This window comes from Monopterus albus, unplaced genomic scaffold (genome assembly GCF_001952655.1).
Source record: "Monopterus albus unplaced genomic scaffold, M_albus_1.0 scaffold52.1, whole genome shotgun sequence".
Classification (NCBI taxonomy): Eukaryota; Metazoa; Chordata; class Actinopteri; order Synbranchiformes; family Synbranchidae; genus Monopterus; species Monopterus albus.
Genome location: NW_018127932.1, coordinates 987,522 through 1,000,247, shown reverse-complemented (window position 1 = coordinate 1,000,247; position 12,726 = coordinate 987,522). Strand labels below are relative to the sequence as shown.

The following is a 12,726-nucleotide window of genomic DNA, read 5'->3' as shown; positions in this document are numbered from 1 at the left end:
GTTTATTTGTTTTTATTAAGCCTCTTTACGCGCACAGATTCTCCTGCTCTCCAAACTGAGAAGATGCCCAATTCCCTACAGTGCGTGTTCCCATGGTCCTCCCTGTGGCTGGCATCTTTGGCTACTTTGGTGGTGCAGTTGGTGCTCTCTTCCTCGTACACTTCTTCCTCCTCTACATATGTGAGGCCAGCAGCCGCTGGAAAGCGACCGGGCTTCATGGAGAGGACGCTGGTTCTCCTGGATGTCAACACCCGCAGTCCGATCAGAGTCCTCAACGACAACTTCCTTTCTTTGCAGCTAGACCCGTCGATCATCAAAGACGGTTGGCTGGACTTTCTGAGGTACCAACGAGCTTTCTTTCCTAACAATAACTTTGATCTGTATCGGTGTCCATCTCTAAAATGTTCGGTTATTTTATTCATTACGCACGTAGCCACGTTGTCTGAATTGTCACGGGGAGAGTCGGTACGTTTTCCCCTAAACCAGAACACAGTGGTCCAATGCTCCACATTACTGAATGTTTTTTACTGAGGCTGGGAAAGTCCTAACCTAGCCCATAATTTTTAATAAGGCGACGTTAAGAAAGAACAGTTGGTTCCAAAGTTATGTTTCTTGGTTGCATTTATTGTTGCAATGTAAAGGCAGTACACTAGTATGGTCCAATCAAATCTGTCAAACGTTTGTGCCCCTTACCCTGGTCTACAATACAAAACGTCAACTTTCTAAGTTATTTTGATTTTGGGTTTTTTTTTTTTACCTTAAAACAAGTAGAAATCCAGTGTCACCTGGGTCCAGCCATGTTGTTTCACCCTTTTTTAATGCAGTGTGATTTTTTTTCTTTCATTCATGTTTGTGACTTTTGACCCAAGTGAATTTCTCAGAGCAGTCCAAATTTGACCAGAGACTCACAGTATTAGACAGTTAATTATGAAACAAGACATTTTAAAATTCAAAATTTGGCAAAAACAACTTATCAGGAATTTAATAAACTTTTACTTCAAACCTCTGACGAGACTAATGAATGATTATGTGGCAGATTAACAGTTTCTGATCATATTAAATTTAATCAGTCACCTTGTTTAGTTTGGCTTCTAAATCAACAGGATCTATAGCAAAACATAATTGCACAGTACATGTCGTCAACCCTTTACTGAAAACAGCGAGATGAGCATCTTCCCCTGTAATACACTAAACTGTTATTAGTTTGCAATAAATGCATTTTAAATGTTCAAATCACATCAGTTACCATTTCTCTCTCTCTCTCTCTCTCTTATCACCTCCTTACTAATTTGTTCTGTGTTAATAATTCAATGTCCAAGCAATTCATATGATAGGCTATAGCCTATATATTTGCCTTCGTGGGTAATGGCCCATTAGGCTGAAATAACAAGCAGTCTGCACTGCACTCCACAGGCCTGTCGGCTGTGACTTAACGCATCCTTCCTCACCCTCATTTTAATATTTGGTGCTTAAGCCAACTGCCACGTAGGCTACGATGAAAATATCAACTATTTACAACTAAATAAAAATCTCTGGTTTGATTTTTTAATTTTTCAAAAATAAAACTCGATATGCACTAGATATTAACACAAAGTATTTTATTTACTCTGTTACAACAAGGCCAAATATGTTTTTACTTACAGAAAGCACCACAAAGGACAATTAGTCTTTTTAAAAATAATCTATTCTGTAACTGCTTAACACAAAAGTAGATGCTACAGATTATTGGGAAAGCTCCGATTTCTGTTGGTCCTCACAAATAGAAAACTCCCTCGAATTTAAATCGGTGGGCAGTGAAACCGCCCATCCTCTTTACGGTACGTGTGGGTGTTTTAATCCTTCGTTTCTCGTGTTATTTGCTGAACCTGCGATAGGTGCGTCCATGTCTTTCCCACCGGATGATGTTGAGGTCTGTTTCCTGGGACAGCTGTTTTGTCACAGGCCAGCGGTGTTTTAACAGTCACAGCAAAATTAAATCACTATTTTAATCATTTTTAAAAAGATGGACGCCCTGGTGTGAAACCAAGTAGCCTGAACAGTGAAGAAAGAACGATGTTTGTTTTCACTTATTCTCCTCCAGGATATGCGCGTGGTTATAAACTGAAGCTACACACACACAAACAGTATCATAATAAAGCACTGTTGTGACTGCGCAGTTTTTCCTCAGTGTGTGCGTATTTTCTGTCTGTGTGCGCAGCTCCAAGCGGCTCGTGACCCTGGCGCGCGGCCTGTCGCCTGCCTTTCTGCGCTTTGGCGGAAAGAGGACCGACTTCCTGCAGTTCAACAACCAGAAGAACCTCGCCAAGTTCAGAGGACCGGGACCGGACTACTACCTGAAGAACTACGAAGACGGTGACTAAGCACGACATTTCTCCTGCTTGTTACCTCCGTGTGTATTTTAACGGAGTTTTACAGGATGCGCAGGCCTCACAGAATGACGCTGTCTTCTAATGCACGTTTGTTTTACACAGCGTCAGCTTCCTTGTAAAACACAGTAAGTTGCCTTGTATTAGGGATACTTTGCTAAAAACTATCAGTCCTATAATAAACCCCATCTTCATGAATATTTTGGCTTTTAATGAAAATGTTTTTAGAGAGGTGCGTCTCATTTAGCGACCCTCACTAAATGGGGTGGACAAAATGTAAGGAACACCCCACCATGGGCATGCAAATGTCTATGAAACTGAATAAGCACACAGTTTCAGCATTATGACCTTCAAGACGTTAGGGCTTATCTTGTAATTTTAGCTACCTGTACCTAATAAAGTGGTGTACGTAGAACAAAAGGATGTTTATTTAATCTGTTATATGGTCTGGTAGAGCACATATGTTACTTTTCAACAGCAGGCATTTAACAAATTGGTGTGCTATTTCCAGAAAGTAGGCTACCAAATATATGTTACAAAATTTGGGTTTCAGCAAGTGGTCCATGCAAAATGCATTTTAAAACAGGTTCAACTAATGAGTGTTTTTAACTTTTGATACATAATTGAGGCGTTGTTGTGGGGAAATAAGTGTTCAAGTTCATGACTGTTCTCTCGACTATGCTTGCTTGCAGATATAGTGCGCAGTGACATTGCGTTGGACAAACAGAACGGCTGCAAACTGGCCAACCATCCTGACATCATGCTCGAGCTGCAGAGGGAGAAGGCTGCCTCCACACAGCTCGTCCTCCTGAAAGAGCAACTGTCCAACATCTACAGCAACATTACAATAACGGGTAGGAGATCACACACACACACACACACACACACACACACACACACACACACACACACACACGTACACAAACTGCTCCTTTTGATGATGCTCTAAGAAACATATTGTCCATGTTCCCATAGTGTAGTCTGGCCGTTTTGTGTCGTACACACGCACGCGCACGCATGTGTGCACACTCGCACAAGGTTCAAAGCATGCCAGTGTAAACCACCAGCTTTCAGAATGACAAATGTAATTTGTAAAGGAGGAATGTGGGGATGGATAGAAGGGTGCAGCAGCAGAGACTAGTAACTGCACTGACACTTTTGCTGGTTGCAGTTAACTCAACCTGACCACACACAAATCTCTGGGGTCCTGATTTTGGGTGGGCTGCATTTCTTATCTATTACTATGACTGACTAGTATGGAAATAAGGAACTGCAGGAGAAGTGGGTAAATGAGGGATTTGTCTGTTAAAATTACGAGAGTCTTTGAAATTGTGCACAAATCTGGGCTTGGCAGTGAGTCGATGTCAGAAATGATCATTTACTGAGAAGTTAGAGAAAATACTATGGAGCTTGGAGACTAAACTCAAGACATAATGAAGTAAAAGAAATAAGTGTAGTTAGCATTAAATATTCATTAACTTGAACTTAGTATTTTGTTACCTTTTTACACAGAAAGCAAAGAAAAAGGTCCTGTGTGTATGTATAGCATACACATGCACGACATGCAGTTAATTGTAGCTAGTCAAGTAAATCGATTTGACACTTTAAAATAATAAAATGCAATTTTTATGTCTGAATTTAAACACACTCCAGCAGATGAGACCACGAAAACTGCTTCACCGTTAGAGGCCTGAGCCAGGAGACCTAAGAGTTCTGACACGTTCATACAAAGTGAGTAGGTCAGAGAGATGAGCGGCGCCATTTAAGGCTTTGTAAACATGGAGTCAAAATGTATATTTCTAAAACTACATAGCTGGTGCACAGATGCACTCATTTCTCATTGAATTCTGGAAGCTGTATTTTGGAACAGCCATAGTCTGCCCACAGTCTTTTGTAGGCAAACCAGTGAAGATGGAACAGAAATAGTTCAGTCAACAAGACATAAACACATCTCAGTTTTTTCTGCATCTGTCTGAGATAAGAGTCCTTGAAGTGGTTTTGTAATACTGGTGAAAGTATTGAAATGTTAGGTCCGACTCATTGATGACACCCAGATTTCTGACGTGCGTAGTGCTTGCCAGGGGAAAAGAGGCTAGGAGAGCCTATGCTACCTGTCGCCCAAGTTTCAAAGATGGTCTTGTAATGATTAAACTGGAGAACGTTGTGAAACCTCTGTGTTTATCTTTGATGCATTCAAGTCTGCAGGGGACAAGGGCAGGTATGACAGCGTGTCATCAGCGTAATGATGGTAGTATGTCTTGTGTTTATGCATTATGTGGCCAAGAGGCAGAATATATAGACTTCTCATGTTTTTAGAAGGTCTTCACTCTGTGGAACAAAGTGACCCTCTGTGTGATAGAGGTGGCTATGAACAACATGCTGTATTTCAGCTGCGTATTTTCAAATAGCCTCAAGTGCAGCAGTCAAAATATGACCTTGTTGCATTTGTCAGGGAAAGCGAATACACAGAAGAAACTTTTGGGTGAGGGGTCAGGACTTGTGTAGACTAGTAGCTTGTTATTAATGTTGTGGTAAAAGGCACTATAACCCATTAAGTCTTTATTTTGTCACCACAGGAGCTTAGGAATGTTTTTACAGACCCAAGCTTTTTCGAATATCTACATTAGAGTTTGCAGTTTTATCACTAAAATATATATTTTGATCAAACATGCAGGTAAAAGTACTGTTCTGAAACTTGACATGTGTAATACTGCAGTATCTAGTCTTATAATGAAATGATGCTGCCTTGATGTATTTCCCAGCTCTACATTATCTGAATTCTTGGTAAAAAAACAAACAAACAAAAAAACAAACACTAAATAAAGCAGTAAAACCACGGTCGAGACGACCAGTCTCTGTCACACATGCGGTGTAGTGCTAATGTTTCTCAAAATGAAGACCACATTTCCCATAAACCCTGCTGCTTCCTGTAACAAAGAGGATGTACCTATTCCATTTTGTTCTGCTGCTGCATGGAGGCCTACTGAGGCTGCCATTGTTCTTAGGAACGGTGAAGTAAAAATAAACATGTTTTACTGGTGATAAATTATGCTCATTTAAGTTTATTTCACCTAACTACTCACCTTAAATGTCTAACATTCCAATTTAAATATTGAAATGATTTAACTGTTAGGAATATGATATAGAATTTTGAAAATGCACCAAAACTTAAGGTTATAATGAATCTGTTTTTTTTTTTTTTTAAATATGAAGTCCTGGTGTAATGCGAGGAGGTAGGAGTGGATACAGAGCGTGCACGCAGCCATGCTGTTCTTGAGCAGGTGCCATAGTTGTTATCAGACTGGTTGGCAGAAGGACTTTATTTACCCAAAGCCGATTTACTGTGACATGTTCTCACAAACTCTCATTCATCTGAGCACAAACACAAGTTGCAAGTCAGCCCCTGGGAACTGGAGTTGCTCTTTTCTTTTTTATGGTGCAACAAGTTGTGTGAACATATTTGCATTATAGTCTTGTTATTGCAATCAGTTGAGCTCCATGTTGTGTAAACTGGAATCTCTGTGAAGACCTCTTGTCTCTGTGTGGAAAGGAGCAGGGGCACTAGGGATGTGTTTTCTATCATATGGTAACAATCAGCCAGGATTCACTGTGGGTGTGTGAAAGCAGGTGGTGTTTAAATGACCGTTAACAGTCTTGCTCCATCCTTTTCCACTCACCGCTGTCTGACCTTTGACCCAGGCTTGTTAGCGCTATCAATAATGGGGCCACGCCGAGCTAATGCACGCACACACACACAGCAGGGGAATAAGTTGAGAAAATACCCTGAGCTCAGACAAGGTCATGGTTAGCATCATCTCAGTCTCTCAGCAGGAGTGTATCCCTCCTTCAGGGATCACGTCTTTAATTCTCTCCTCCTTTTCAGCCTCCATCAGTTCTGTCTACTCCAACTTCACACCTCTCCCTCATTTTCTTTCATGTTTACTGTTAGTTTAGCTGTGTATATTATGACTTCGTGTGAAAGACCTATGTTTATTTGACACTTCAGAGAATGAGGCAGTCACTCCATTCAACTTGTGACCTCAGACCTCGGCCGTGAGTTTAAGGCTCAAAGGATAAACACAACTCAATTTAAGAATTCCTATACTGTGTTATTCTTGTCTTCTAAGGCCTGCCGATTTAATATTTGTAAATGTGGACAAGGAGAAAATCATCCAACAGCAGAGACACTGGAGAAGAAAGAGTTAAACATAGAATATTATCAGTGATAAGATCTGCAGCTGCTTGTGAGACAGCAACTAGTAAACTTGTTTTGCAATTTTTTTTCTTGAAATATCCAAGGTTTCTCTTTAAATATGTTCCTTGATTTTTTTTTTTTTTAAGAAACTTTGTGCACAACTGAAAAACATGCATGATTTATTCATCTGGAGCTTTAAGTTGCAATTGATGCACTAACAGAAAAAGCTGTATTATGTCTCCACAATGCTCAAATAGATGATCTAGGTAGGACATCTCCTCAGGAAAGATCTGTCATAGTCTAGCTGGGAGACGAGCAGGACAAAGCCAGGTTCATGGAGAGAACACTGCACATTGTAAAACAAATATAAATAAAATGTATGAAGATCTGACAACAATCTGAATTCTAATAACTTGTAATGGCTCATCCTGATCTTTCTTTCTTTCTGCACGAGTGTCATCGTCATCGGTTGTGATGATGGGACTTTTGAAAAACTTGCAACTAAGGGGAGCGGGTCCTTGAGGTTATGCTTTAATGTGTGTGTTTTAGTTAGAGACATCAGACTAATGTTAGTTATTTTAATGTTAGATGGCCTCATGATCAGGTAGATGGTATAGAGCCTGTCGTCATGATTTAGACTCTCCTCTTTCTCTCTTTCTTAGTCTGATCTCACGTGCATAGTATCAAGTAACGCAAATGTTTACAAAGTCTAATCAGTTGTTAGGTTTAAGCAAACTTTGCTGAGAATACATCAGACACTAATACTTAAACCCTGCTCCTTGAACTGGCACAGAGGTGCAGCAGTTCCGGCCAGAAGTCTCATTGAGAGCTGCAGGGCTACGTTGAAAGGAAACACAAGGAGAACCACTATCTAGAAGTGTGAAGCTATATTCATCTAATCTTGCTTTTACAACAGTCACAACAGAGCATGCAATTGCAGCAAAGCAAGAGCTTTTTTTCCCATTTGAGGTAGTCTCTTCATGGTCTTGAGCCAGGAGGCAGAGCAGTCAGCTGTTCTGATTTTCCACCGGGTTTTGTGACCAGAGTGTAACTTGGCTGAGCTGAAACTGCTGCCAGGGTGTGATACATTCATGTCATCCAAACCTTAAGTACAGTTTTAACTAGCGCATATGCTTATTTGATTTAGTGCTGGTAGCTTGTGAATGTTCCACCACAGATCATTAAAGTTGCATGATTATACTGTAATATTTCTGAAAAGTAACTAGTAGCTAAAGTTGTAAATTAAATGTAGTGGAATGAAAAGTACAATATTTGCATCTAAACTGTAGTGAAGTTGAAGCATGAAGTGGCACAAAATCAATATACCCAAAGTACAGATATCTCACAATTGCACTTAAGTACAGTACTTGAGTAAATGTACTTAGTTACTTTCTACCACTGGTGTTTCCCTAACCATGAACAAGTGTTTCATTTACCTAATCCTAACCATACTTTAGACATTTTTTCCATGTCCACAATCTAACTTACCTTTATGTTGCCAAGCTTAAATTAATTCTGTGATTGTTTACATTCCTGTGTAGTTTGTAGCTTCTTTGTAGGATGGATAATGCTCTTTGGGCTCCACTTCTCTCGACCCTCTGTACTGTAAAAACTACTGTATTTACGCCTGCACATTTGATGTAAAACTGGTGCAGCTAAAACGCACGCATTATAATATTTAACAGTTGCTTTGGCTCAGTTATCACATCAGAATTTCAATGTGCAAAACCTGTAGTGTAATACAGTAATAGAGAGCACTAAAGTGAAATTCATGTCCCTGACAAAAAGCATTATGAGTCACAAGCAGGACGTAGAGAAAGGCTTAAGTTTAAAAATCTGGAACGACAAACATTAGGGGCAGGCACAGAAAGGGGAATTTACTGAACATCTGTGAATGGCTTGAAAATGTTTTCATCAAAACAAACTAGCACAGCTGTCTATAGTCAGAGGGCCTCTAGTTATAACTTTCTGTTTTTACTCATTTGAGAATCAAAACATATTTTCTTGCACCAATGAGAAACATGCTCCATCCTTCCCATTAGTTCTGCTATACGACTCCTGCCAGGCTTTTATCCACTCTTTTCTTAATCTCATGTTTAAACCTCTTTTGTAACGGAGAAGTAGAATTGTTTCTCTAACGTCTGCCTTATCTCTTTGTTTAAAATTCCCTCCATGAATACGTGCACACACTCACACACGACAGGAAGTGGGATGAATTCAGTTTTTGGTGTTACAGCTGCTTCAGTACCTGGTCCAACTCCAGCTCAATGTGAACGCCGATATACGAGTTTCCCCTGCCAGTTTTTACACTGTAGCACCACTTCCAGTGAAATCAGGAGAATGAATATAATCTGCTTTGACGTGTTGATATCTAATGACATTTTTTGGATATGAGTGGTCATTGTGGATCTTGGAAAGACCAGAGGTAAAACAAGACAAGGAGCATTAAAGGTTGTGTGTATGTTTACATATTACAGATTGCCTGGTTGTTTGCTTTACTGTACTATTAAAGCAAGAGATCTGGAACCTGCTGCACTGTACAGCCAACAGAGCACAAACCTGAATATATTAGATTTCAGTTAGTCACCTCAGTCAACTGATTATTGCTATTTATTAATAAATGTTGTTGTGTGGTGTTTCAGATGCTACCTGGTTAAGTGAGTAATCCTACTCGGTGCAATACCCCCCCACCTGGAGTCTAGGTCCTAGAAGCCGTATGTATGACTGATGGACCAAAACTGACATTCTTTTCTCTTTCCCATGAATAGTGGGCTATCAAATTTATTTAGTTTATGTATGGCCTGTAAACAAGTAGCCCCCCTTTTGAGTTGCATTCTTTTTCTCTTATATGATTGTTCTGTATTATATTTTGTTATAATTCTGAATCACATGTACAATTTCAATTTGACCGTTTTTACAAGGTAGGTTGGAACTACTTTTTCTGAGTACCTTTAGTTAACCAAACCAGATGTCTCCCTATAGGGCAGCTGTGCTTCCAGTGTGAAGTTATTGGTAGAGTCCAAAAGTAGCTTCCCGGACACTGACAAAACCAATGCTTAAAATAAAACTACACAAAGGACAGTTTTATATCACCAGCAAAATTATTAAATGCTGAACTTCATCATTTGCACAGCTGAGCAGATTTTCTGTACTATGTCAGCTTATTGACTTGAGTCCCATCTACTGCTATCCGTTTGTGTGAAACACTCATTTGTTTTGTGTTTTCATTCAAGACCATCTCTACAGCCCTACAGTAAAGGTTTAATGTCAAATATTTGTGGTTTTCAAGGATTTAGTTCACTGCATTTGTCCTCTCGCTCACCATGTGCATCTTTTCAGCACAGCTGTTTTTAAAGTCGAGTTCATGTCTAATAAGGATCATTCTTGAAGTAACTTGTATGATTAGATTGCTCATTAACTTGTACACAGCGAAAAGGTTTGGACCTAGAATTAAACCCTGCGGCACACCACTGTAACACTAGAGTTTCACATGAAGGATTTTTCCAATGTAACACAGAAGACTATCTTCAGACAAAGGAGCTCTGTCAGAATGTGAACATGACCCTATATTTTTATGTTTGGCTGAATATATTACATGCTATTTTTGAGTCTTATTTGTCACTTTCCAATTATAAACAGTGACGTAAGCTCAGCGTGACAAGCTCTTGATTGCCATATTGCCTGCTTTTTTTTTTTTTCTTTTACTCTTTCCACATGGCCTGCACAGATCCAAAAGTGTCTGTTTTTCCTTGATTGAAAGAATACCTAGAGTGTTTAAATCATGAATGGACATAACATGTAATTCCATGTGTTTGCAATATGCCCAAAGACAAGTGCCAGCAACCTGCAAACGAATGTCATTTTAATAGTCTGATGCATGGGAAATGTTTGAAAGCAGTCCTTCCACTCCTGTGATTGTTTGGCATTGCATCCAGCCTCCACATTTTTCCTCAGAACTCTAGAAAACATACGTTTTGTGTCAGATTTCAAGGCATCATGGCACCGTGTTCCTTACTGCTCTGAGCCAGTGTGTACCAATAGGATGGACCTGTAGCAGGACTGCTGGTACCTCTTGAGCGTGTGCATGTGCGTGTGTGAGCTCTGTATGGGTCCAGATGAAGTTATCCTGAGGGGAAACATGCCTCCTTCATTACCAGTGAGACACATTTTATTTCCTTAATTTGACTCTCAGGCTGTCATTCGTTATTTATGAGATTACCCTGTGTGTACGTGTGTGTGTGTGTGTGTGTGTGGGTGCCTGTCCATTTGTGTTCACTGTGTGTAAAGTTAAAGTTCCAGTAAGACCCTAGGAAGCTGTAACCACTGTGTTAAGGATGTTATGCTAATGTTTCTTCTTGCAACTACTTGCACTGGAATTTAATACTCATCAGCATCACACAAATGTTTGGGGCATTTCTGCATGTGTCTTTTTTTCTTGTAGTGAGAGAATACCTTGTCGAAAGCTGATCAGCCATCATTAGAGAGGATTAGAGGAGTTAATACTTATTATTTATCATGAATAGAATAAATATAATCTTTGATATTACATATATAAATAACTTCAGTGAAGTGTTTACTCTGACTGGAGTTTCAGACAGATTTCTAGTTTGCAGACCTTTTCTGGTAACCCTGTCTCCTAAAGATTATGTTTATATAGTATTACTTCGCAACATGACTCAAAGATTGGCCTCATGATCAGGTCGATGGTGTAGAGTTGTTGCACAGATTTGTTTTTTTTTAATTGTGAATTTTTCTGTTTGGAAAAATCAAAATGTATCTGAGTTTAACCAATATTCAACATGCATCCTTCTTTTTTGTTCACCATAGTCTGCTCTTCATTTAGTTTTCTAATTATTCATTTTGCTAAAACATTTTTTTCCTTCTTTATTAAATAATTTCCCTTAATGTGTGAGTTTCCCTACTGAGGAACTGCCAGCCAGTGTTCATACTCCAGCACCGGAGACATTAATCTCACTGTGTCAAAAACCTCCATATATTATTGTAAACTCCAGAAAATGTTGCTTGCATAAGAGTTTGGCATGTTTTTCTTCTAGCCACTTGTGAATCCTCTTTAATTCTGCTCTATTTTCATTCTGAGCATATGGCCGGTTGGATTGTGTTGGACCTTGTCAGAGGCCATCTATCACTCCTTGGTGTCCTGCTGAGTTGAGATTCACAGCACAGCTCCCAGCCCTCAGAATGAGAAAACAAGAGCGAGAGGGAACAACGCTAGATTAAGAGAGGAGAGAAGGAAGGGAAAGGGGGATGGCAGAAGTCAGAAATGAAATAACAGCAACAGATAGATGGTAAGGGGGGAAACTGGGCAAAGAAAATGTACATTTTATCTTGCATAACAGACCAAAGGTTGGTCTCTGAACTAATCCATTTACCACCCCAACCAGCTCTGGTAGGTTAGAGAGGGCCCAGCTGACGCCTGTGGTGTATCAAAAACCATTTATACATCACTAATTTCAGAATTTATCAATTTCTGGTTACCTCTGACACTCACAGATGGAAAATGGAACCTTACATGTTTTATATCATTTCCCCTTCACCAACAAGTACATATCTTTAAATGTAACTGATTATACTCTTAATATACTATAAATATTTTTTGGTTGCATTTACTGCAAATATGCAATCTGATTTTACCCCTGTAAACCTGTATGAAACTATTTCACATTATTATGTATGAGAAAATCAACAAGGAAAAAAGCCCAATAATTGAGAAAACATGTCCTCCCTTGTTGAAGCCCTATTTGCCACAGAGGCATCACTGCCGGCTGTGTCTGACCTCTGACCCTCACATGAAACAACAGCATGCATGTGCCTCAGAGGAGCATGTGAAGGAGTTACTTCCTAATTACTGTGCGTGTACGATGGTGTGTGAAGAGCTCAAAAACATCCTTATGTTACTTGTTAAACACAAATGAAAAGTAAAATGTGGTAAAATGATATTCATGAGCATGAAACACAACGATGTCTCTGTCCTCACATATCTTCTTTGTCACCCAAGAGATATTAGAACTGAATATCAGTGAGGTGAGGATGGATGACAAATTGAATTAATTAAGTTCCTCCTCCCCGGGAGGAGGCCCCGGGGAAGACCCAGGACACGCTGGAGGGACTATGTCTCTCGGGCTGGCCTGGGAACGCCTCGGCATT

At 39.7% G+C, this 12,726-nt stretch overlaps 1 protein-coding gene across 1 annotated transcript in view; it reads left to right on the top strand.

Moving 5' to 3' along the window:
- The window catches only part of hpse2 (heparanase 2), a 47,264-nt gene continuing 34,538 nt past the window's right edge, over positions 1 to 12,726 (top strand). Inside the window, exons 1-3 of the mRNA XM_020601789.1 lie at positions 1 to 341; positions 2,198 to 2,352; positions 3,059 to 3,220. Coding sequence (XP_020457445.1) covers positions 64 to 341; positions 2,198 to 2,352; positions 3,059 to 3,220 — 595 coding nt within the window. The 5' untranslated portion in view covers positions 1 to 63. The remainder of the gene's footprint in view (positions 342 to 2,197; positions 2,353 to 3,058; positions 3,221 to 12,726) is intronic.